This window comes from Camelus dromedarius, chromosome 17 (genome assembly GCF_036321535.1).
Source record: "Camelus dromedarius isolate mCamDro1 chromosome 17, mCamDro1.pat, whole genome shotgun sequence".
Taxonomy (NCBI): domain Eukaryota; kingdom Metazoa; phylum Chordata; class Mammalia; order Artiodactyla; family Camelidae; genus Camelus; species Camelus dromedarius.
In genome coordinates, this window is record NC_087452.1 from 27,729,053 (window position 1) to 27,756,517 (window position 27,465).

Sequence of the window (27,465 nt, forward strand, 5' to 3'; positions counted from 1 at the left end):
GCAGAAATAATAGTGCTATTTTTTACTTGAAATACATCCAGTGGAAAATGTTTAATAACCAACTCTCCAGAGAGTTGAGGGGACCATTTGATTTGTAGCATTTGCCAGTTTCTGTGGTGTAAAAACTCCCACCATGGATTGTTTAAAGATATCAACATGGTAACACTGAAAACAGAGTTGGGAAGGGTTATGTGTTTGAACACCGTTACATGATAGTTTATTGTATGGCTACAATAGATTTAAATAACCTCTACAGCATACATAATAGTAAATATAATAAAATAGTTAGGAGATGATGAGATTTATGTATTTGTTACCATTGTTTTTAATATAATTTATTTAATTACAACTTAATGTAATTTAATTTTTAATGCTGGCTGTGTTTAACATTCTGCTCACAAGTTCCTGAAACTTTAACAATTACTTCTAAAATCCTAAAAAAGTCAGCTCCAGCATATCACTGGGTTCATATCTTTATGTTAGCTGGGAATCTTTTGTTGCAATTGAGGAAAAGCAAAAAAACATCAAAACCAAAAACAGCTCAAACTAGCTTAAGCAAAAGAAGGTTATTGGCTTACATGACAGAATGGTCCATAGATAGACAGGCTTTCGACATGGCTGAATTTTAGGGCTTAAATTAAGTCCTGAGTAATTACTTTTTAAATCTCCTGGCTCTGTTCTCCTCCTCCACTTGACTTTCTTCTCCAGCAGACTCATTCTATAAGGTGGCACAGCTGGACCCTAGTAGTTCTGGATTACTGGCCTTTATATCCTTGATCCCAGAATGACAGAAGTTGTATTTTCAAGTCCATCTCAGTACCTGAAGTAAGACTGTGATTGGGCCCTGTTAAATCATATGCCCTGCTCTGAATCTCTGATCAGTTAGAGTCTCCCACCTAAGGGATGGGAGAAATGGAGGCCTTGATTGATAGTCCCACCAGAATGGAAGACATACTACACTAAAACTGAGATGTTGTTATCAAAAGAAGGGAAAGGGGAAAGAAAGCAAAAACAACAGATGTCCACTGCATTCTGCTTATAAAGTACATTTTTATTTTAAGGTTCTATTAAGGAATGTGGGCATGAGGGGCCAGAAGACAGTCTTTCTCATCACGGACACACAGATTAAAGAAGAAGCTTTTCTAGAGGATATCGACAGTGTGCTCAATACTGGAGAAGTACCTAATATTTTTGCTGCAGATGAAAAACAAGAAGTTATGGAGGTAAGTGCTTTTTTTGGAGTTGTGCTCTCATCATAGAAATTTTATGTTGAAACTTCTTTTCTACTCTTCGTAAATGTAGCTTGTGCAGAGGATTTTGGTAACTGAAAACTTAATGTATATTATCTTAATACATCTTTTTTGGGGTGAATTTTAAATAGCTTCTTCTATAGTTATGAGATAGAATTTTTGTTTAATAATTCCTTTTTTCCATAATGATGACAGTGTGTTACATTGTTTATCTTTTCTTCTCATCACTTTGCTACAAGGCTTTTCCATTGCTTCACTACTATTTTATGGTATGAACTCTTGCTCTACAGTTACAACAGTGTATTACCTTTGTCTATTTGAATACCCCACTATTAAGTCAGAGTTAATGCAGGTAGACTACCTGAACATAATTTCATAGATTGATATTGATCATAATAATCATAATTTGAGAATTACTGTTGGAATGAATATAGAGTTGATTTAGTTTCCCATAGATACAGCTATCACATAAGGCAGAACATATCTATAGTAGAGAGAAATAAATTTATTGTAGTAACAGCAGAAATTGTGTGATCATTGTGACCACTCCCTAAACCGGTTATTGAAAAAAATTGAAATCTATATATAAGATAATTTATTAACTCTGAAACCTCTGTGCTCTGAACAAGGAGAAAGGTAGAATTTTAAAAGCTGAAAGGTACTTACCTATATGGCAAGAACTATTTTAAGTGTTTACATGTAATAACCATTTGATCTCTCAACAACTCTCAGATGTAGGTCCTCTTTTCCCCATTCTATAGATGAGGAAACTAAGTTACAGAGAGGTTAAAAAAACTTGCCTCAAGGTCACATAGTTTATCATCTGCAGGCTGGGATTTGATTCAAGTTTAGTCCTAGAGCCATTATGCCTAACCTCATGTAAGATGCCTTTCAGTATGGAGATATACAAAGATAGAACATTAAAAGTGACCTACAATCTCATTACTAAACAACTCTAATAGCATTAAAAAATACAAATATTATAAGAATAAAGTTATATAATTCAAACAGTGTAAGAATGTCCAAAATGAAAAAATTATATAAACCAAGAAAAATGTTCAAAATAAAATATTGAAGTCTCCCTCTCACATTCTCCCTTAAGTCCATCTCACCAGATGTTAATAGTCCATCTCACTGTTAATAGTTCTTTGTGATTGCTTCCATAAAAAGGTGCTCATACATGGCACCTATATGTTTTTTAATTTAACAAAATTAACTGTTGCACAATGTGATTTTTTATTTATTTTATCTTCCTGATCTTGCCATAGCATGTATGTTGATACACCTTATTATTAACAGTTGTATAAAATTACAAAAATAGATGTTTTATAATGTTTTTAACTGTATGCTTTAGTTGTTCAAATTTTTTTCTCAAAGAAATGTTGAATTATAGTCTCATATATATATTTCTTGGTGAACTTTTTGTGAGTATCTTTATAAGTCAAATTCCTGGCAGGTATTTGTTTTTAAATTATAGAATTATGGAATTGAAAGTAGTCTTCTAAGTGCAAGCTATATCAAAGTCACTCTATTGATATAAAAACAAAACTTCTAAGATATTTATAAGAGGAGTAATAAAAATTCTTAATATTTCAGTATCTACTAATCTTATTATCAGCTTACCAATCTCTGTTTATGGGGCTTTTTCTGATATTCCCTAGGGTGTTCGTCCTGTGGCTCAGGCTGGAAATAAACATGATGAACTCAGTCCCTTGGCCCTGTTTGCTTTCTTTGTGAATTGCTGCAAAGATAATCTTCACGTTGTAGTGGCCTTCAGCCCTATTGGAGATGCCTTTCGAAATCGCTTGAGGCAGTTTCCATCCCTCATCAACTGCTGTACCATTGACTGGTTTCAGGTTTGTAATTTGGGGTGGTGGGGGTGGGTGGACAGCTAAATGTTTTGGAGTTTTACTGAAATCTTACCCAATCTCCATTAATGTACATTCATCAAGTGCTTCTTGATCACTTACTCTAATGGCAGGCGTAATGCTTGGCACCAGGGGCTGATAAGACTACATGATCACCACGAGGAGCTCATACTCTAAACTGGAAGACAAAAAAGGCAATCAGCAAATGAGCAACCACAATTACATAAAAAAGCCACATTCTTGGTGTTCAAATGGTGTACTTATTAAGACAGTAACTTTCTGATGTATGAAAATGAGTTAGTTACACAAAGGAGGGGTGTATTTGGAACCAATAAAATGTATTTTCTGTCTATATATGTATACACACATAAGTATATGTGTAAAGATATATATAGAGAGAGATATCTGTATCTATACATATATTATAAGGAACTGATTCTCATGATTATGGAAGCTGACAAGTTTTAAGATCTGCAGTTGGCAAGCTGGAGACCCAGGAAAGCTGATGGTGTAGTTCCAGTCTGAAAGCCAGCAAGCTTGAGATCTAGGAAGAGCTGATGTTTCAGTTCGAGTCCAAAGGCAGGAAAAAAACTCACGTCCCAGCTTGAAGGCAGTCAGGCAGGAGGAGTTCCCCCTTATTTGAGGGATGGTCAGCCTTTTTGTTCTATTCAGGCCTTCGACTGATTGGATGAGGCCCACTCACATTAAGGAGGGCAACCTGTTTTACTCAGTCTGTTGATTTAAATATTAAACCTGTCTAGAAACACATGTCACAGAAACAACCAGAATAATGTTTGACCAAATTTATAGGCACCCTGTGGCCCATAGTCAAGTTGACACATAAAATTAACTATCACAAGAGGATAGTATGTGCAAAAGTGGAGCAGTGGGGAGAGCATGGCTCATTTAGGCAAATAGTTTGATATGGCTGCAGGAGTTAAGTTGGAGCCTTGAGTGGGTACAGGCTATAAAGGAGTCTGTAAATGTGCCTGGGAAGTTTTTTTGTATGTTGGGGGTCAGATAATTAGGTTTATTTATTTTAATGGAGGTACTGGGGATTGAACCCAGGACCTTGTGCATACTAAGCACACACATGACCACTGAGCTATATCTTCCCCTCTGGAATTTGGTTTTATACCAGAGATACTGTGGGGGCATTAACATGTATTTAGCTAATCTATATTTTAGAATTAAACCCTAAAGCATTTGGAGACTGAATGGTGGGTAATTTGGAGTGAGGCAATATAAGAGACAGGAAGACCAACTTGGGTGGCAATTTCAGTCATGTCAGCAGCAAATGATGAAAGCTACCACCTCACTTAACCAAGGCAAATCGTCACTGCCTGTGTTAAGACCATTAAGTATTTATGCTCTTGAGAATAGTAGTTAATGGTGCCTTCTATTTAATTGTTTTATGGCCAATAGAATATGGACTGTAGATTGACTCTGGATAATTTCTTTTAAAAATAAATTTCTAATACTAAGTTGTCTTATTCTCTTTTGTTTATTTATCAGTTGCATGTGTGAAAAACTAAGTCTGTCCTTCTGAGGACTGTACATACGTTTCAGCTAGTGTATGCTGCAGTGCTTGTACAACAATAAGAGCTGTGCCAAATGGTTTTGCTTTATGCAAATATCTTAATATTGTTTCCATTAAGTAGCCCAAAACCAAAACCAACCAACTAACCAAACAAAACCTGTCCAACCATAAGTTTTTCTTCTGTGGAATCTTATAAATGCAATTCTACTACTTCTGGATATCTTTTTTATAACCGTAAGACTTTCTATTCTGTTTTATGTGATTCATACTTGTTGGGGGAAATTTAAAAAGAAGGAGCTAGGAGGTGCAAATAGATAAGGGAGATTAATTGGATAACAGAGAGAAAAAGATTTTACAGTGAGATAGTGGGGATATAAAACATGTGTCAGGGCAGCTGATGGCATTGTTTGGGGCCTGGGTCTGTGAAACTCAGGAAGTGAGTGTAAGCCACTTTGTGTCACATAGTCAGGAAGTCACTGACTATCTGGGTAGATCTGTGTTCTCCAAAGTATGGTGTACGCTACCAGGGCTGCCAAAACAATTCAGAGGATAAGAGAAGGAATTACTGGAATATTCATTTGTGTATAAACTATTTCATATGGATTAACATTGACACCCTAACTCTGTATGTCAAATGACCATGTGTCATAGATGATATGCAAGGTGCCCTGAAGGGCCTCCTGCAATGAACTGAAAATTAAAGATAAATAATACAAGAAAAAGTGTGACCTGCAATATTAGCTTATGATGGCCTGGGGCATACCATTGGTTACCTATCAACAGCCATTTTCTACCCATTCTATCTTTGCAGACAGAATTCTGATTTTGTTTAGGAAATCACTATCCATGTAGCCATGTATCATAGGGATTAATTCCCTATTGGTTGGTCTAAATGAGCATTGGTGCTCTCATTCCTCTTACTATTGTTTTACTCATGAGCCTGTTCATTACCCATTCCTTGCCAGTGGATCTTGATTTAGAGTCTACCGGGGACCTTGAGGAAGAGCTTTTTCACTATAAAAAATAGCTACATGATCGGAAAAGTCATATAATACTTATTCTGGCATTTTACAAAAGTTCACTTATATTAATAATAAATATTTAGACTCCTCTTTTGAGGCTCAAAAATATTATTTGTATGATAATACCATATGAATATAATCTATCTATAAATATGTATACACTGGTAGTGTGTGCTTAAAACTTTTCTTACTAATGAAGTACTTGATCAAAAAGTTTGAATTTCACTAGGATAGAGAGTCAGATACTGAAAAAATTATCTTAAAATATATATTGTCTACTATACAGGAAAAAAATTACAGATATCTTGTTGACTCTAAGTGAAATGAAATTTGGAAAATAATGAGCAAGTGAAGATTAATTATTCATTTAACATAAATTATTTCACCGAATAAATATTTCAAATATTTGTTGACAAGTGCTGTTTTAGGCACTGAAGGTAACAGCAGTGAGAAAAAGTCTTTGCTTTCATGGATTTTACATTTTAGTGGTGAGTCAGGGAGAGAGACAAAAACAAATGAATAAATATACGTCAGATATTGGTAAGTGCTAAGAAAATTCAAGATAAGGGAAAGAATAGTGAGGGAAGGAATGCTGCTTTAGAAAGAGTGCTTTGGGAAGACCTTCCTGATGAATTTCATTTGCACAGAGACATAGAAGAGTGAACCACACGGAGGTCTATGTGAGGAGGGTTCTAGGCAGAGGAATCGCAAATCCAAAGGCCCTGAGACAGAGCACCCTAGGCATATTCCAGGGAAAGCAAAGGAACCATTTCACTGAGATGGGGAAGACTGGAGGGGAATGAATTTGTAGGGAAGAAAATCAAAAGTTCAGCTTTGATGTTATTACAGGTAAGCATTATGATGGGCTGCTAAAAACCCAAACTAAACACACAGGAATTTTTTTCTCTCTCATATAGAAAAAAAAAAATCTGAAGGTAAGCAGACTTGGACTTTTGTGACTTAGCAAAGTCATCAGAATCCCAAGTTCTTCTTTATTATCCTTAGCATGTGGTTTTCATCCTCAGAGTCATCATATGGTCTAAGGTGGCCACTGGAACTCCAACTTGTCTGTGTTCCAGGCAAGAAGTAGAAATAATGGAAAGTAGGGCAAAAAGGATAGCTCTGTGTAACTCTCTAAAGAGCCTTCTCTGACATCCCCATCCAACATCTACTTATATGTCATTATCCACTCTGAATTGTAAGGGAGTCTAGGAAATGTGGTATTGTAGCTGGGCATACTGCTATCTAGAATAAAGTTGAAGTCCTAAGGAAAAGGGGCTTATAGGTATTAGGAGGTCAACTAGCGGCCTCTGCCATTGTCATGCTAAATTTGGGATGCCTACTAGACATCCAAGTGGAAGAGTTAGGGAAGCACTGTAGTGTATCTTTGATATGTAAAATATTATTGACCTTTCCTTTATATTGCATTGTCTTTAATTCTAACATGTAAAATATTTATTGGATATTTCATAGATTTACTTGTGACCTTAGTCCCCCTAATTCTGTTTTCCCTATTTAGGTGTTAATTTTCTCAACACCAAATTCTTCTCACATAGGAAGACAATTTATATAATTGGAGGGTGACTATCTTAAATTTCATTTGTTTTTTTCCCTTATTTTTAGCCATGGCCTGAAGATGCTCTTGAACTTGTGGCTGTGAAATTCTTAGAAACACTGGAGCTTACTGAGGTTGAACGACAAGAGATAGTTCCAGTCTGCAAGCACTTTCACACTTCCATTATGGAGCTTTCAGAAAGGTTAATATTGATAAATTTTAAAATGACAATAATGCCTTGTATTTTAAAGCATCTCTTTTGTGAAAGCCCCAATTTTAATAGGATTTCTATGTCTTATAAGTCTCTCTGATCATTTAATTAGTTAAGATATGAAAGTAATAGAAAGCTACTATCTAGGTTTAACAAAGAGGAGAATTTATTATAAGGATACAGATGTGTCTTACAAAGCCTAAGGGAAAGAATACAGTTGGATCTTAGAAGTGACTGGAAGCAGGAGTTAAGAGACCACCAGAAACCCAGAAATGCCTTTTCTCTGTTTCTCACCCTTGTTTCTCTTGGGGCATTTGCTTTTTTCTTTCTCTTTGTAGACTGAATTTTCTACCTCCCAGTGCATATGGAGGAAACTGGCTGCCTCTCAATTCTCAAGTTTACTTCTTTCAATTCCAGCTGTAAGCGGAAACTGACTATTTCCAGCTCCGTGTCCAAATTTATTCCCAAATGTAATTAGCCTCCTTTGTGTCCAATGCCCAACCCTGGTCTGTGGCCAGGGTAGCAATTTTCATGGAACAAACATTGCTGCTGAGGCACTGGATGGACGTTCTCAGACATAGAGGGAGCTGGTTGGTGGGCTGTGGATACCTTAAAAGTATGTGTTTTACCTCTGTACATCTCTGAGGTCCTCATTTCAAAGGTGCTCATAGCATGTTTGCCTATCCAGAGTTTTACAGTCAGCTAGCATGTTTGGCTTGGACAATTACACCAAGCAGTGGGCTTGAGTCTACATACTTGCCATGAAACATCATTGCATCCATTGTTTTTATGTGTATGGGTAGTGGTCTTGTATTTCTGGCCAAACCCCATTCAACCAACATGTGACACGCGTGTGCAAGGAAGGATGACTTGTTCTTGCTACACTACCTGCGGTCCTCTTTCCTTCAGTGCTTGCCTACTGTACCTCAGGTCTCTTGCAGGGTTAGACCCTCCTTGCCTATGAAACATGTAAAAGGCCTATATCTTTCTTGCTGTAGTTCTCTTTTGAGATACGTTTTTGTTCGTTTGTGCTTTTTAAATACATCCTTGCTATTTGATATTTTGCAGAGAAGAAACTAGGATGTGATTCTGTGTAAAATTCTAGAATTTTTACAAAGTTCAAGTACCCTGCTGCTTCTGAATAAAATTAACCTTTATTCTTAAATGCTTGCTGTTACTGCTATGTTGAATTTACTCCTTACTCTGTGAAACCCATTGCTTTTAGTAAGATATGCTATCTGCCTTTCTTTTAGGTTCTTGCAAGAGTTAGGACGACATAACTATGTTACTGCTACTTCTTACCTTGAACTAATTGCCTCATTCCGACAGCTTTTGACTAAGAGGCGACAAGCTGTCATGGAAGCAAAACAGCGATATGTGAATGGGCTTGACAAGTTAGCTTTTGCAGAGTCTCAGGTAAATTGGATGAGCTGCCACCCTTTTCTCTATCTGCGTTTCTTCCGTGACAACTGCATTCTCCCACTGCCCTGTCATACTCAAGGAAGATAAAGTCTTTTGTGAAACAAAACCACACTCTCATGGTTTTGTTGTTGTTGTTGTTGTTTTATCATGTAAAGAACTAGAAGAAAAAATTAAGGTTTTCTGTCTCTAATACCTTATGATACATTTAAGTTTCAGATTTCTGTGTTGGCTTCTATAGCTATTGTATTTATGAAAACTAATGACAAACTCTATTTAGGTTGGTGAAATGAAAATGGAGCTTGTTCAATTACAACCCAAATTGGAGGAAGCGAAAATTGAAAATGCACATATGATGCAGGTAGAGTATCCTGAATTTTAAAAAATTGATGCCAGAAGACACCTGAAATATACAAAATCAGCCTTGAAAATAAGCCTTAATTTCTTGCCACTAGATGTTAGGGGTGTTACCCTTTTCAATTGACTGGCTACCTCGTTGGGTTCTACATGGGTTCTGTTGTTTTTGAAGGGCAGTGGAAGCCCATTACCAAATTAGGTCACGTATATTTGCATTTCTTCTCATTTTACCCTTCAAAATGTTCTGTTGGGTTCCCTGATTTTCAAATATTCTTTTGTCTCTAGGATAGAGAAAGCAGTAGGATGTTTAGGGAAATATCTTTTTTTTTCTTTGTTTGTTTACTTTAGATTATTGAAATAGAGTCTGCACAAGTGGAAGCAAAAAGAAAGGTTGTGAAATTTGATGAAGAGATAGCCAGCGGAAAGGCAGAAGAAGCCCAAGTTCTGAAAAATGAGTGTGAAAGTGACCTAGTGGAGGCAATTCCAGCTTTGGAAGCAGCTCTGTCTGCACTGGATACACTAAAGGCAAGTGTTTGAATTAGCTGGTGCTTCATCAACAAAGTAAAACTATATACAGGTATTTGGTTACATGGACCAGGAGGCATATGTTAAATACTGATGACCTGAACTGGTAGGGTTTAAAGGCATCAAGAATTCCCTTTCATTGAGAGTCTGTTGTTTGTCCCCTTCCTGTCATAAAATACTGTATTATAGGAGTTAGGGTTCAGTTGCAGAGAAGAGAATTGACTCTATCTAGTATTAGCAGACAGAAGTTCTTTAGGGAATTTTATAAATGGATTAGAGAATTGTTGGAAGAGCTGAAGAAAGAGATTCTAGACTGAGCTGCCAGGAATGACTCACAAAGCCAAGCTGAGGAAGTAGTCTGCCAGAGGAATGAGCCCTCTCAGTTGGAAGCCTGCAGAGCCTTCCTACAGAGCCATACCACCTCCACCATAATCCACATCAGTAAAACAGATGCTTCACGCCCTGCACATCTCCCCACTTACTCATTCTGAATTCTGGCATCACGCAAGTGATCTGATGGTGGAACCTAATGACCTTCACAACTCTAGTTGCTTGGGAAACTAAGATAAATAGTTGCTAGCTTTCCAGGAATTGCAAGGGAAATCAAAAGGATATTGATGTGGATAATAAGTGAATCTATTATGTCTGTCATAACAGTATATACCTTTTTAGAAAATAAGGTTGGAATTGGGATCTACTTCTTTCATTTTAGTGGGGTAAAACTAATGTTATATGTAAACAAATGCAGAATTAAATCTTTATCTAAGTTCTTAAGCTGGCTTCCATGTATGAGCTTATTATGTGATTGTATAAAAATTTTGTGTATTTGTGCAAAAATATTTTTTTCTGAAAGGTTCATATTTGCCATCACATTCTGATAAGGATCCATGAACTCTCAAACACTTAAGAACCATTGGTCTTAATCTGTGTTTAAATTCTCTTTTGTTAATTCTTTCATAACCATGCAAAGCAAAAAAAATTTACAATTTCAAATAAAAATTAATGCTTTTATTATTGCCCAACGTTTTTTTTGAAACTCATTATTTAAAATAAACTATTCTGAAGATACCCTGTTTTCTTTTGATTTAGCCAGCTGACATCACAATTGTGAAATCAATGAAGAACCCTCCATCTGGTGTTAAACTAGTAATGGCTGCTATTTGTGTCATGAAAGATATAAAACCAGAAAAAATTTCAGATCCTTCAGGAACTGGAGGCAAGGTAATAACTAGACACAGGTTTATATCATATTCATGAATATTCAGAACACTTTACGTCAGTTGTTATCAAATGAAGTGTCAACAGTACCCACCCAGTCCAGGGAAGACACATTGTTTTCCAGGTTATATGTGTTCCAGGGTAAAGCTAAGACAATACAGCATCAGAAAAATGTAGTTCAAATTGCTTCTGTCTCCTTTTCTATGCAGTATTCCCCACTATTGTGCAGTGGAACTGAATGAACAGGGAGATACCTGTGCTTTTCTGGCTGAGATTCTCAAGAGTATGATGTGGTTATATAGGTGTTTCTGAGCATTCAAAAATCCTGCTGAGTTAAGCAGAATAGTGAAGTTGTTAAGAGCATGTGCTCTGGAGCCAGGATGTCTGTATTCAGAAGTCATGACTCTTTTAGCAGTGTGACCCTGGAGGAGTTGCTTAACCTCTATGGAACTCTGTAAAAAGAGGATTGTTATAGTACCTGCCTCACAAAGGTAATGTGAGGTTTAGGTTAGTTAATATGTGTAAAACTCTTACGTATAAAGCCTTACAAACAGTAAGCTCACAATAAATGTTAGCTGTTACTATTACTATTATTATTCAGAGCTATATTCCTTAAAAAGAAAAGCATAGCATCCATCTGAAACTAAACTTACAGATTTATTTTCTTTTCAGGTTTTTACAATACCTAGGTTTGAGTCTCTGAATTGGAGAATTGGGCTTTTTTGGGTTTTTTTTTGCCACCCTATCCTTCATAGAGATAATAAAGAAAATAAATAGGCTCTTACCTTATCAAGGTATTCTCATTTACACACACACACACACACACACACACACACACAGACACACCTGTTAGGTTTCTGAAATTAAGAAAAAGAATGTTCAGCTAGTTATTTAACACCTTTTATTAGCACAAGTACCATGTGCTTTATCTTATAACTGGCAGAGCAATGTGTAATCTGTGTCTTTCTGCTTTCTCTTCTTTTTTTCACTTGGGGAGCCTAGGAAGGTGAGGAGATTGTCTACAAGAAAAAATGGTTCCAACCTGTCTTAGTTCATTTGGGCCACTGTAACAAATTACCATACATTGCAGTGGCTTATAAACAACAGAAATTTATTTCTCACACCTCTGGATGCTGGGAAGTCCAAGATCAAGACCATAGTAGATTCAGTGTCTGATGAGAGTTAATGTCCTGGTTTATAGACTACCATCTGTTGGCTGTGTCTTCCTGCGGTGGAAGGGAGAGGGCATTCTCTGAGGTCTGTTTTATAAGGGTCCTAATACCATTCATGACCTAGTCACCTCCCAAAGACCCCCACCTCCAAATACTATCACACTGGGGATTAGATTTCAGCGTAGGAATTCTGGGGGAGGAAACAAACTTAAAGACTATAGCACTACTGTTCTGATTTGAAAGTCAAGAATAAAGAAAATAAAAGTTGAAATAATAAAACATATTTTCTTATATGAAATTGTGAAGGTGTTTATACCAGCTGCTTTTCTTAAATTTTCTAAAGAAGAATAATCATCTTTTCTTTTCAATGTTTAATTTTTAGTAACAAATTTAATATATAAGTTCATGTACATGTTTTAAATTTTGATATGTTTAACCTGTTCTCAGGGAGAGAACTCTCTTTATTTCATATCCAACAAGATGTAAGTTGGTATTTTGAAGGTACAATGTATAGTTTTTCTGGATTAATATCTTTTTAATTGAACTATAGTTGATTTGCAATGTTGTGTTAGCTTCTGGTGTATAGGATAGTGATTCAGTTATACATATATATTCTTTTTCATTATAGGTTATTATAAGATGTTGAATATAGCTTCCTGTGCTATATATACTTAGGACCTTATTGTTTATCTATTTTATATATAGTAGTAGATTAATACAGCTTAAACTTCACGAAGAAAAGTTTTATAATGAGCATCTTTAATTATACATTTAATAAGTCTCCATAAATTTTATTTATAGATATTAGATTACTGGGGACCTAGCAAAAAACTTCTGGGAGATATGAATTTCTTAAGAGATTTAAGAGAATATGACAAGGACAACATTCCAGTGAGTTTGATTGGATTTTTTTTCTATAAATATAATTTTGCCAAGATGTATAAAATCTTTAACATTATGCAATATTATATAAAACGTAAGATAGTCCATCTTTAAGATTAAAATAATAAAGGAATGTTAACATTTATTAATGACTATATTATAAATACTCTTAATGCATTAAACCGTTCCTCTTTCAGACCATTGAAAGTCATTTAATAAATTACTGTTTTAGTGTATTATTGACATAAAAGAGTTCCCTAAGTGGTTTCTTATAACAGTTTATATCTTAATAAATTGAATATATAAATTTATGTGAGATAAAAAAGTATAGTGTGCTTTTTTCCATCCAAACTTTTATTTATTTATGTTTAATTGTTCTTTTCCCTTGTTTCCATATGTTTTCCCTACCTGTAAAAGTCTTTTAATTTTTTTAGATGAAATATCTTGCCTCAGTATCTGTAATAAATTTGCATATTGTGCTCACAAATATGACGTGTTTCTGCTACAATTATGCTTATTTAAAAAAAAACTCAAAGTACTGACTTTGGTTTTTAAAGACAACATAAGTTTTTAATATAATTTTTTACTATACATGATTATTTTTTCATCTTATTGTATGTGATAAATGTTGAAACTTCAAGATCTGAATCTTTGTTGTATAGGTGACTGTTATGCAGAAGATTCGTGGCGAATACTTAACAAACCCTGAATTTGACCCCCCTAAGGTTGCTAAAGCTTCTTCTGCCGCTGAGGGTCTGTGTAAGTGGATCATGGCTATGGAAGTTTATGACAGAGTTGCAAAGGTATTTTGAGGATCAGTACATTTATTTTCTATTGAAATATTGCCAGAAATTAAAATCTATGTGTGTATTTACTCGTTAAGTTTCTGAAAGTCATGCCTCAAAGAATTTGTCCTGCTGCAGCATAATCATCAGACACTGACTGAGTATCTAGTAGATGAAAAGAATACTTGTGTGTGACATAATCTGGTTAGGGCTAGTGTAAGTGAGAGCAGGGATGACTGACCTCTAGTTACAGGGACCTGGGGCAAAAGCAAAGAAAAATCCAAAACATCAAGGGCAAAGTGGCAGATTAAAATCCTGATTCAAAGGTCAGAAGTAAGAAATTCCAGTAGGGTTAAGAGGTGAAGCACGGAATCAAGCCATTGCATGCAGTGATAGGGAATCTTTTATGGAGTGACCACTGGGGCCAAATTCCTGGGAGAGCAGAAACTGGTTAAGAGTGTCTTGTAAATTTGACTAGCAAAGGACCAAGGAAACACTGGCCTTGCCCTCTGTAGCTCTCAGAATTCTACCGGGGGAAGGAGGAAATATAAATAAAAATACTGATGGAAATACGTGGTAGCATGTGTTTAGAACAACCTTAGAGTATGGGGTGAATGATCAGGCTGTAACAATTGAGAAGATATTTCTAATAAGGCATATGTGCCTGCAGAGAAGTAGGGGCTTTGTTAATTTCAGGGGGGAGTGAACCTGTATACACCTGCTAAAGAAATAATATTAATTTTATCTGGATGTTCTTCCCTTTGAACATCTTGTCCCTCCCCATAGTAATCTCAACAAGTCTGTGAGCTCTCAACTCAGCTAATTTCCACATGTCTCATAAGACATGTGAAATCTTCTGGATCCTTTTTATAAAGCAGGGAATCCAAGGTATTCAGGTTCTTTCCCGACTTCTCCCTCTACACCTCTGCACTGCTATTTTAATTCTGATGCAGCTGCCCCATGTTGTTAAGGAAGGGTTGAAGGAAGGTATCCAGCAAGATCTCCTCCAAAGTTAAAAGTAGAAAGTGGAGCTTCCTGAGTCCTATCCATTTAATTTAATATGTTCTCCCTTCAGGATTTCAGCCCAGAGGAGAGAAAGCAGGTCATTCGGTGTCTGAAGCTCTAATGCTTTGCCTCATTCTTCTCTGTTAGCCTTCAGCCCATTCATGGCAATGTGCCAGAAGACGTTTCAAACTGACATATACTCTCTTTGGTCATCTTGTAAATTCTTTCTACCAGTGGCTTACAGTATACACAAATGATCAAGTTGGGAAAACCCCATTCTTGATATACTAATAAGCATAATAAAATAAGAACTTCAGAAAATCGTGTTTGTCTCAACAAAATGTCACTTTTTAAGGTTTGTTGAAGAAAGTTCAGTTTTGGTTATGGAACTGAATACTAAGGCTTTCTTTCTGTTTGTATTTCTGCTATCACTGGCTTAATCCCTCCAAGGCAAATGTATGCCTCAGCTGACTGGGAAGAAAATCAAAGACTTGGAATTGTAAAAAAAAAAAAAAAAAAAAAGCACATTCATATATTTTAACCGTTTATAATTCTTGTTAACATGTTTTTCTGTTTTTGGCAACAGTTGAATGGCAACTCCTCATTATTTTATGATATTTTGCTATATTTTAATGCCATTTTTGTTACATGTAACATTTTGTTAGTCCAAAATAATTTACCAATTTTATAGATAGATGACAGTTTGCTAGACCAGAATGATTTATACATTTTATAAGATATATAAGTATAGTTTACTTTATTTGTATATAAAAATACAATGTAGTATTAAGACATTTAAAATTTGTGTAATTTACTTATTAATTTTTATAATAATTTATAATAAATAAACATTTTAAATTCATAATATCCATAAAGGATTATGTAGACTTTTGGTTTTATGTAGTGCACATTGTAACTGCATATATTGTTCCCAAACAGGTAGTGGCTCCTAAGAAAGCCCGCTTAACAGAAGCTCAGAAGTCTTTAGCCGAGACAATGGGGCTTTTGAATCAGAAGAGAGCAGAACTGGCAGAAGTAGAACATCACTTGGAAAATTTACAGAGAACATTTCTTGAGAAAACTGAGGAAAAGGCTCGTTTAGAAGACCAGGTGGAACTCTGTGCTAAGAAGCTTGAAAGAGCCTCAAAACTAATTGGAGGACTGGGTGGAGAAAAATCGAGGTCAGATTTCTACTTATTTTAACAATATTTTTAAGTGTCAGTCTTAAATAAGACTTTCTTTGGGTATTTATCATGATTACTGATTTTTAAATGGCTGGTTAAGAATGTGGGACTTTCTATAAAGCACTTGGCCTGGCTTCTCCTAACAGATATAAATACCATTGATGGTTGTTTGCAACTTGCTTTCAAATGTTAAAAAAAAAAAAAAAAAAAGAAAAGAGAGAGAGAAAGAATCAAAAAGGAAATGATAATTTTTAATCTAAGTGGTGAATATGTGGGTGATCATTGTGTCATTCTTTCCAATTTTATGTATATTTGAAATTTTCAGAATAACGTGTTTGAGTAGTAGATATATGGCTCATTTTACTAAATGTATTTCAAATAACTGACTTGATATAACAGTTAGCTTTATTCTAATCTATTTATACTAGCCAACCAACTACCTTATTAGTTTTGTTGAATGAATAGCATCCATAAATGTACTTTTTTATTATAATGACTTCATTAAATGAAAAAAATATCAATTTTAGCAATAGTATGCCAGCTGCTATACAATTTAAATGTGATTTTTCATAATGAATTGGAAATGTTCCTGTGTTTACAGACTAAAACAAATAGCAGGGCCACTAGACCAAATCATCCTGAATAAAATTATTAAACAAAATGCTGGTGGTTTTTTTTTTGTTTTTGTTTCTGCTTATTCTGAAGATCCAAGTCCTGTAAGAAATGCCTAATATTCTAAAAATGGAAGGTAGATTATCATTTGTGTAACATAGATATGTTTTATAGTATGTTAGAGCTAGAAGGGACCCAATCTCCTCATTTTATAGGTAAGCAAGTACCCAAATTTCATGGCTTTGTGTTATAGAATTTGGACCAGAAGCCCCTTGCCCTATTAATCACTGTCTACCATCATTCTCTGTGATGAGGCTATTTTGCCTTTGGTTGATCTCACAGATGGTCTCAAGCTGCAGATGACCTTCAGATAGTATATGAAAATTTGACTGGTGATGTCTTAGTATCAGCAGGAGTAATAGCCTACCTTGGTCCTTTCACTTCTGGCTTTCGGCAAACATGCACAGAAGACTGGAGTGTGTTGTGTAAGGTAATGGTTTTATATTTCCTAAGTTCCTTTTTGAACATTTAAAGTATGTGTTGGGGTATTTGGGGGGAAAAGACGATAATAAAAACAGAGAAGGGAAGAAATGACTGGAAATACGGGATTTTTCTTTTCTTTTCTTCTTCTTTGATCAATAAAATATTTCCATAGTCCAACTTTCAGTTCAGTTTTTTTCCTGTTCTTTAGAATTACTAAATAATATCTAATGACAATTAGATCAATATTTTAACTTTAAAAATATTTCAATCAACAAGATAAAAGAAAACATCAAAAGAAATGTGTTTATTTCTTACAGGAGAAAAAAATCCCATGTTCAGAAGAGTTCTCACTGAGTAAGACCCTAGGTGATCCAGTAAAAATTAGAGCTTGGAATATTGCTGGATTACCAACAGATGCTTTCTCCATAGACAATGGAGTGATTGTTAATAACTCCAGGCGTTGGTAAGGAATGTAAAGTATTAATTTTTCAGTTACTTTATTTGAAAGTTTTCAAACAGAGAAGAGTTGAAAGGATTTTAGAGTAAGCACTCATATAGTTACTACCCCTTACATCCTGCAATTAACATTTTATTATTCTTATCCATCCCTCTATTCATCCATCAACTCATCCTTTTTTATGCATTTCAACACAAGTTGCAGACATGGATATACTTCCCCCCAAATACTTCAGCATGCATATTATTAACTAAAGTTAAATATTTGTTAATTTGTTTTTCTTTTGAGGTAAAATTTATATACAATGAAATATACAAAATTTAAGTATACCATTCAGTGAGTTCCAACAGAAGTATGCACTTATGCAACCCAAAATTCTATCAAGATACAAAACATTACCAATACCCAGGAAGTTCTCTTATGTCCTTTCTCAGTAAACCTCACCCCCCGATCATTGGAAATTATTAGTCTGATTACTTTCTACAACAGGTTAGTTTTGCCTATTTTTGAACTTCATATAAAAATAGAGTCATACTGTATTAGTATTTCATATTTTACTGAAATACTAAAAGTATGCATTTTGAGAATGAATATCCTTAGGTTGGAACTTCTAGGCAATTAGTAAAATTTATTATAATCTGAGAAAGTATATTTAGCTGTTCCAAAAAATGTGTTCTCTTATAGAGCAGGAAAGTTCTATTTAACAGAGTATTAGACCCTGAATCTTTATTAATTCTATTTTAGAACTCTTTTCTATGCATTTGGTGGCCATTTGGATCTTTTAAATTACAGTTCAAAAATGCTATTGGGATGTCTACAAGTCTTAATTGAAATTCAAGGAAAACAGAGGTTTCAGGAGTGTACATAAATTGAAGAAAACCATCTGTCATTTTCTAGCAGAAAGCTAACTCTTCTAATAAAGTAACATTTCAATGGTGTTACCCTTTCTACCAGTTATTTTTGGATGGGCTGGTCCACAGGTCATGGAGTGGATGAGTTTTGATGGATGAATCACCATCCTTATAGATTGGACTTGACTTCCTAACCATTTGGGACCAGTGTGGTCAACTATGACTGTCATCCTTCTTGATACCAGCATGAGTAACCACAGAGACCTAATCTCTCTGTACTTCCTGACAGCAAAACCCAGTAATGTAGCTAGTGTTCACCCTTTCGGTTACTCACTTTAGAGTATCTTAAAAATATCTCAGAAAAAAGTTGGGCCACCAGGACTTTGGAATGTGAAAATTGTTATCTCTCCCAAACAATCTCAATCTTTCTCTCTCAAGCTGTAGGACCTATCTTCTGTGTTATTCTCTGCACAGCTGCTTCATTGGTCTGTCTCTGATTATATACTGATTCTGGTTTTTCTGTGCACATGGCCATTTACTAAGCCTTAGTTCCTAAGTTCACAGAATGTATCAGTTGAATAATGTACATTAACCAGAACCATTAAGTCCAACTTCAAATTCCCATGAGACGAGAATCTGATTAACCTAGCATGGGACAAACATGTACCCTAGGTCTAGTCACCTGTGGCTGGGGCCAAGCCATTATCGTAACAAACATGGGTAAGTTAGGAATATAGTTCTCAGAAAAAGAGCCATGAACTGGGAAAGCAGTTTAAAATTAGGACTCTATTGCTCACTTCTTTTTGCATCTTTGGATGTAATGAAAGGTAAGGATCTAATTCTATTTATTTATTTTATGATAGCCATTACCCCAGAGCTGTTTATTGGTTATCCATACTACTCTCACTGATTTGTAATGCTATCTTTGTCCCTTCAGTCTTTTATTTAGTGAGGACTTATGAATTGGTCTGAAAATGCATTTGTTCTTCATTTTATTTTTTAAAATTTTATGTCAGGCTTATTGAGGTATGATTTATACAGTAAAATTCACCTTTTTTAGGTGCAGTGTTTTATGAATTTTGACTAAGGCCTGTGGTCATATGATCCCTGCCAAAATCGAGATGCAGAAGATTACCATGACATTTTTTCTGTTTTTTTAAATAGAGGTATAATTGACATAATTCTCACTTATAATCAGAATATTTAGATCACTTATACTTAATGGAATTATTGATGCATTCAGATTTAAATCTACCATCTTGAGTTCTTTTCTGTTTGTCTCATCTCTTCTTTGTTCCTTTTATCTTTTTTCCATCTAGCTTTGAATCAATTGAAATTTTTTATGATTCCGTTTTATATCCATTATTTGCTTATTGGTTATACACTCCTATTTTTACTGTTTCCTCTGGAGTTTACAATATACATCTTTAATTTCTGAATACTTTCAAATAAAAGACACTGCTACACATATAATATAAGAGTCTTTCAACAATATAGTTCCAATATCTCTTTCCTATCTATTGTGCTGTTGTATATTTTATTTCTCATACGTCATAAATCCCATAATATATTGTTACTATTTTTGCTTTATAGAGAAATGTATGTTCAAGTGATTAAATATAAGAAGAAATGTCTTTTATGTTATGTTTATTTTCCCCATTTTGGGGCTTCTTTGTTTGTCTTTCTGTGTGGTTTCATACTTCTGCCTAAAGAGTATTTTTTAACACTAATTGTATATAGGTCTGTTGGCAGTTAATTCACTCAACTTTTTTTTCTTTATTTCATCATTTTAAAAAATATTTTTTGCTGAGTGTAGAATTCTGAGTTGACAGTTTTTTGGATTCTTTTGATTTTGCTTTTTTCCTTTAAAGATGTCATTCCATTGCTCTGGACTGCATAGTTTCTGATGAGAAATCTGCTCTTATTTTAATTCCTTTTTATGTAATGTCCTTTTCCCTCTGACAACCTTCACATTTTTCTCTATTTTTCAGCAGTTTTATTAGGTGTGTGAGTTGTCTAGGTGTGTGTGTGTGTGTGTGTGTGTGTTTTCATCTTGGTATTTCTCCTGATTGAGGTTCCCTGAGCTTCTCATATCTACTTCATTTACCTTCTTCTCTTTCTGGAGTAACATACACTTGTGAGTCTTTTTGATACTGTCCCAAAGCTGTTGGATGCTCTGTTCTACTTTTAACCACTCTTTTTTCTTTTTGAGTTTCAGGCTAAATAATTTTTATAAAACTACCTTCAAGTTAACTATATTAACTGATTCTCTCCTTAGTTGTGTTGAGTCTACACAGCCCATGAAAGAAATTCTTTAGATTTGATATCATATTTTTTATTTCTAGTATTTACATTTAATTCTTTCTTATGATTTCATCTTTCTGCTGAAGAGCATCTCTTCAGGCATGGTGTCCACCTTTTTCACTAGCTCTTTTACATTTTAATCACAGTTATTTTTTAAATACTTGTCTAATATTTCCAACATTTGTGTCATTTTACATCTGTTTTTATTAGTTTCTTTGTCTTTTGGGAATGTTTTGGGGTTTTTCCCTTGCTTATTTAAGTATCATAATATTATTTAAGAATTTCATAATATAATATCTGTGTTTCTGGCACCTATCTTTTTCTGTATGTATGTATTTTTTAAATGCATGTCACCGGTGTATTTTTAAAATGTAGTATTTTATCTGCCAGTAACAGGTGGCAGGAGGATTTTTAGATTATTTAGCCTGTCATGCTGTTGGAACCATAGTTTATTATTAATCAGTCCTTGTTGTGCTTGCTCATAATTACTAAAGGTTTGTATGTTTATAACATTGTACAGTGGTTGAGAGCAGTGCAGACTCTGGGATTGGCTATTTGGAGTCAAATTTTCTTCTATCATTTTCTGTCTTGAGGTTTTCGTAACCCTTTTCACCTCTCAATGCCTCAGGTACCCTATCTATAAATGGGGATAATAGTAACTCCTACCTCATAGGAACATTGTGAGAAAGTGCTTAGCACATGGTAAGTACTCAATAAACGTTAAGAGTTTAAAATGATTATGATCTTCAAGTTCCTCACTTTAGTGTCTGTATCTCATGTTCTAACTTTGTTTACTTTTTAACTATGATGAAAATACTGTGCTACATTATTATTGTTTAGTAACACATCTCTGGCTACTTAACAGCAAAGCTTTGTTTTCCCCCAAATTATCGTCTCTGTCAGAAGCATAGCTAGATAATGCTTTTTCCTTCAGAAAAAGGATCTCAAACGTAGATGAGCACTATTTCCATACCTACAGTGAGGTACACGTGGAATACAAGTACCTTGGCCTATCTCTCTAATTGAAACAATAACTCAATTTTCCAATTGTATTTGTAATATTCACACAAAGTTGTATTAAGTAGGAGTTGGAATTGTTTAGAATAAACAAGAATCTCTAATTATTGCATTACTGAGAATACTGATTGATTTAGGCATTACCAAGAACATTGATTAACCTTAAAAATGTTAACTTACAGAAATTGTTACTTTTTGCAGGGGAATGAATAAATAGTGTATTTTTCTGATAATAAGACTGTATAAGGAAGAAAAAAAGTCCCTTTAAACAGGGCCTTAAAAGGTACTGAAAGCAACTAGTCTAATTCCTGGGCAACTTCTAAGCACTTATATGCAAAATAACTTTCTGATTTCCAGAACAGTTTTCCTCTATTTGCTGTGATGACAAAAGTAAATTTTAACTAGTATCTGGACCTTTTTGTGCTTTCAGTAGGATTTCAGTATGATTTGAATTGAAAAAGAAAACAGTAATTCAGCTAGTATTGGATTGTTTTGTCTTTTGGAAAGAAAAGAAAAAAACAGAGTGGTCTAGAAAGAATTGATTAAAGAGCTTATTTGCAGGCAAAAGAAAAAGGGATTTTATCCCTAGAAGCTGTTGAAACAAGGAGACAGGGAAAGCCAAAGTGACATCGGATCAAAACTCCCCTTTCGGTATTAATATTTTTTAAAGATAATTTAATGCACAGTGCTAAATACAAAAGGTACCTAGGACAGTCAGCATCATCACTGAAGAAGAGGGAAAGCGCATCATATTTTGAAAATCTGAAACCATGAATCATATGTCCTTGAACCCAAAGTCTTTACCATACTTACATAGAAAAAATAAATAGATGTCAAATATATACCAGACTAAACTTGGAAACTTAGTTTATGGCTCTGCTTATAACCTAAGGAAATCCATTATAGACTAATGGATCTCTTACTTTAAATTTTTATCAAATCATAAGATTATTTTTTATATTATGTTAACTTTGACATGTATTAAAATTACCATGAAAACAGTGTGTTATATTGGAAAGAGTACAGCTTATAGGTTCACAAGGTCTTACTTCTGACATTGAACTAAGTTTTAAATCTCGAAACCTTGGGCAATTTACTCCCTGAGACTGAATTTCTTCATTTCAAAAATAAATGAGAATAAAACTGCTTTTCACTTCTTTCTCACAGGACTTTTATTAAAATTCATCCTGATAATGTATGTGAAACACTTTGTACAAATTGAGGGTGATGTTTATTATTTAAATTATATAATTTTCAAGAAATCTCAACATGTATTTATTCCCCTCAGGAATTTTCTTGTTGTATTCTAGGCCTTTGATGATTGACCCCCAGGGTCAAGCCAATAAGTGGATCAAAAACTCTGAGAAAGAAAATCAGCTCAGTGTTATTAAGCTATCAGATTCAGACTATATGAGAACCCTGGAAAACTGTATTCAGTTTGGAACTCCACTTCTATTAGAAAATGTTGGTGAAGAGCTGGATCCATCTTTGGAGCCTTTACTACTTAGACAAACTTTTAAACAAGGTAAAAGTCAATTAATATTAGTTGGTAGAACTGAGAGATGATTGGATTATCTTTGAGACCAAAAAAAAAAAAAAAAAAACCCACTGCATACATTCAATAATAATGTTAATAACTCAGAGCTTCTGTGTCACTGTTATGCATGGAAGGAAATTTGGAACAAGCACAGATATTCAAAAATGAATACTTTGTCTTCCCTTCATTGTCTTAATCACTGTTAATCTAAACTGCTGTTCAGTAGAGAACGTAAAGTTGAAACCAGCCTGAAATTCCTTTATCTTGTGACCATGGACCACACAAAGTCCCTTATTACAAACAGTAATAGTTACTGTGGACCAAGAGTTGACTTAGGGAAACATTCCCCGCCTTACATCTTTCTGCTTATAAAAATTTTATCTCTGCCAAACTCTAGTACTGTTAAGGCCTTAGTCATATACATATAATTTTGAAATTGTTACTGAAACTTAATAGAGGAAATTGGATGAAAAGAAATCTTGATTTAGAAGGTTCCATGACAATCAGAAAAAATATCTTATACTATCCCAGAATGAGTCCTGCTGTATAATTGCTTACTTACCTCTGTGTCTGTGACTTATGTCACACCTATATTCTATTTTAAATTACTTTATGACTTTTTACTTGTAACCTAGGGAAGGCCTTAACATAGAGGGAAGGGCTATGTAACTTTGGCTTACTTATTATGTGTTTTTTTTTCTGAAATATAGGTGGCATTGATTGCATCAGACTTGGTGAGGTCATTATTGAGTATTCCTTTGATTTCAAGTTTTATATCACCACAAAACTAAGAAATCCACACTACATGCCAGAGCTGGCTACCAAGCTATCTTTGCTCAACTTCATGATAACTCCAGAAGGACTTGAAGATCAGTTACTAGGTATTGTTGTTGCAAAGGAGAGGTATGTATTGTCTTAGATGCTTCCAGATGGTCTAGAGAAGAATATTAGTAGGCCATTAATATTTTTGTTATGTGATTATTTTGAAAGCTTGTCAAATTTTTATATTTTGTATAAGTTAAATAATTTTATAGTTTTTATACATTAAATAATTATATAATTATTTAAAGTAGCCAACAAGTAAGTCATAAGCGAACCGTGTTATACTGGCCTTTTAGTAGGGGTAGTAAGATTCAGGTGACATGCCATGACTTCTGACTTGTATCTGATTGTTTGAACCAAAAATGGAATGTATGCTATGAACAAAATCAGAAATGTGTTCAAAGACTTATATACAGGATGTTAAAGAAATTAGAACATACTTAGGGCAAGAATGAAAAAGCAGGATACAAAACTATATATGGTAGGGATAATATTTTGTTTAAAAATTTTAACGTATGAACAGATATCCATTTATACTCAAGATTTGGAAGGAATATACCAGAATATTAACAGTGATTATCCTTAGGGCTGGTAAGATTATGGGTAATTCTTATTATTTTCTTTATACTTTATGTATTTTTCCATTACTATTTTTTATAAGAAAAAATATTATGTGTTATTTTTTAAATAAGAAAAAATATTATGGTACCTGCAAGGGCTACTAGTAAAGAATTACTTCCTGAAGGAAATCTTTGATTTCACTTGAAGTTTAATATAGCACTATCAAGTAATCTGTTACATGAAATCAAGTTATAAGTGAAAATATGTACCATGAAGGACTTGTGTTATTTCCAGTATTTGATTCCATTTGCATGGTATCCAAGACAGAAGCATGTCATAACATATTCTATAACATGGTGAATTATATTATTTTGAAGTTTCATACCATCTCTGTAGGATGTAAGTGCCAATTTTGTCTTTTACTTGAAGAGCTAATTGTATTATGAGTCATCCTTTCTATGTCTACTATTGTAGAAGAGATGATGAAAAAGGGACTGGATATGACTAAGCCAAGGAATAGATAAGTTTCATATTCTAACTTTCTTCTCCAGTTCTTAGTCTTCTATAATGAGCTAAGCCATGTGGATGAACTTAGCATATTCTTAGACTTACTGTAATATATGTTTTTGCCATATTTTACTTATATGTAATTAATGCTTTTTTTGCTTGAATTTTTCAAATTATTATTTGTATGGAAGTACTTATTTCCCTAGGTTAGGATAAAGAGATTAATCATCTTAATTTATGTTTCATGTCTATGATATTATTTAAATGTCTAAAAACTGTGATATCTAATATTTGGCTGTGAATTTAGGTAAAATACTACAAACTTAGACTAAATGTCTTTTTAAAAATCTCTTTTAGACCAGAATTAGAAGAGGAACGAAATGCTCTTATTCTTCAGTCTGCAGCTAATAAGAAACAGCTAAAAGATATAGAGAAAAAAATTTTAGAAACATTATCATCTTCAGAAGGGAACATTTTAGAAGATGAAAGTGCAATTAAAGTCTTAGACTCTGCTAAATTGATGTCCAATGAGATAACAAAGAAACAGCAGGTGAAAAAAGAATCCTAGAAATTTTTTGATTCTTAAGATTCCGGTTTGCTTCCATTCCCTAAGGAAAGTACTGTGTTAGACTTTCTGGAAAATAAAAACAATTCATAAAATACCAAAATATAGAAACTAATTTTAAACTCACTAGAGAATATCTTTTACTTTTGAATTATTCAAAACCTGGTGTTATCCACATGGTATTTATACACAGAAGAAATAAATTTGGAATGAAAAATTTTTTAAATATCTTTTTTCATTATTGTATAGGTAGGGCAATCTAGTCCGTTTTTTTCAAGTTTTAGTTGACTCTTCCTAAAAATTAAGTTTGGGAATTTAGCTTACCTCTGTTTCTAGTTAGAACTTAAGATGTGTGGATGTAATGGCTGGTTAATTGAACAGTAAGTGGTTCCAGGAATTAATAAGAATGTTCTTCTGACATTGCCTTGTCATTTGTTTGTCAGGGAGAGAGGGAGAGTTGGGGGCGGTATGTAGTGGAAGGAAGACACACACAATAAAGTACTTAATACAAATTTATCTAACACAGCCAAATATTGCATTTTTTTTAGAATCCCACAATGTTATAGGTGGAAGAAACTTTAGGTTTTAGTCATCTTGAGCATTTCATAGTCAAGAAAACTAGGGCCCAGGAAAAGTAGTTAAGGCCCAAGTTCACACAATTAAGTGATAATGAAGAATGACTTCTACAGGCTGACTGTATTGATTTTCAGACTTTTCAGTTCTCCTTGGCCCACCCCATGAATTAAACACATCTTAATACTGGGGGTAATTAAAAATAAAAAGGAACCTAAATGTCCTTTCATGTAAACTATGCTTCTGTAATTTTGTCACTGATCAAGGGGTATTTTTTACTATAAATTTCATTATACAAAAAACCACATACTTAAAACACATTTTCTCTTTCTTAATCTTGATTTTTCTCTTCTTCTAGATTGCAGAAAAAACAGAGCTCAAAATAGCAGAGTCTCGAGAAGGCTATAGACCCATCGCTAAACATTCCTCAGTGTTATTCTTTAGCATTGCAGACCTGGCTAACATTGATCCCATGTACCAGTACTCGCTCACCTGGTTTGTGAACCTTTATATCAGCTCTATCCATGACAGGTAAACATTCTTTAGCTTCATTCATCCTCCCTAGATTGGATTTTCACCACCCTTTCCATTAAAAATAATGTAACTTCTTTTATTATTATTTATGTCATACATATTCATTATGGAACATTAAAAATATGGAAAATGTAAAAAGGAAGGAAGGAAAGAAGGAAGGAAAGGAAAAGAGGGGAGGAAGGAAAGCAAGAAAGAAGGAATAAAGGAAAGAAGAAAAGAAGGAAGGAAAGAGGGAAGGAAGGAAGGGATGGAGGAAAAAACAAGCAGGCCTCCTTTCTATTTTAAGTTTTGTTTCACTTGTACTCAAGATTTAGGCATAGAGGGATTGGCTTTAGTCCTTTCCACCCCTCTCTTTTAAGTATTTTGATAAAGCACATGACCTATCTTTGGTAGAAACTCCAGTATATCTTTATCCAGCCTTGAGGTCTCTAAAAAGCTTCAGCCCCACATTTCTAATCATTTGCTAAACATTTTCACTGTAATCAATTAATGAATGTACACAGCTTTTGGAGTTAGACTGTTGTAAGGGATTAAATTTCAGTTTTGCCACGTAGTAGCTACCTGAATATAGGCACATCAGTACACCTTTCTGTAATTGCCTCAATTTTCTTTATCTATAAAATAGGGATAATAATAGTACCTACCTTTA

At 34.2% G+C, this 27,465-nt stretch overlaps 1 protein-coding gene across 1 annotated transcript in view; it reads left to right on the forward strand.

Moving 5' to 3' along the window:
- Positions 1-27,465, forward strand: part of DNAH12 (dynein axonemal heavy chain 12) — a 151,200-nt gene that overhangs the window by 98,314 nt on the left and 25,421 nt on the right. Inside the window, exons 45-60 of the mRNA XM_064496402.1 lie at positions 1,062-1,223; positions 2,912-3,106; positions 7,304-7,437; positions 8,700-8,862; positions 9,146-9,226; positions 9,571-9,751; positions 10,841-10,968; positions 12,939-13,028; positions 13,682-13,822; positions 15,749-15,990; positions 16,948-17,095; positions 17,406-17,551; positions 23,028-23,242; positions 23,965-24,157; positions 25,502-25,694; positions 26,641-26,813. Of these exons, the coding sequence (XP_064352472.1) occupies positions 1,062-1,223; positions 2,912-3,106; positions 7,304-7,437; positions 8,700-8,862; positions 9,146-9,226; positions 9,571-9,751; positions 10,841-10,968; positions 12,939-13,028; positions 13,682-13,822; positions 15,749-15,990; positions 16,948-17,095; positions 17,406-17,551; positions 23,028-23,242; positions 23,965-24,157; positions 25,502-25,694; positions 26,641-26,813 (2,585 nt within the window). The remainder of the gene's footprint in view (positions 1-1,061; positions 1,224-2,911; positions 3,107-7,303; positions 7,438-8,699; positions 8,863-9,145; positions 9,227-9,570; positions 9,752-10,840; positions 10,969-12,938; positions 13,029-13,681; positions 13,823-15,748; positions 15,991-16,947; positions 17,096-17,405; positions 17,552-23,027; positions 23,243-23,964; positions 24,158-25,501; positions 25,695-26,640; positions 26,814-27,465) is intronic.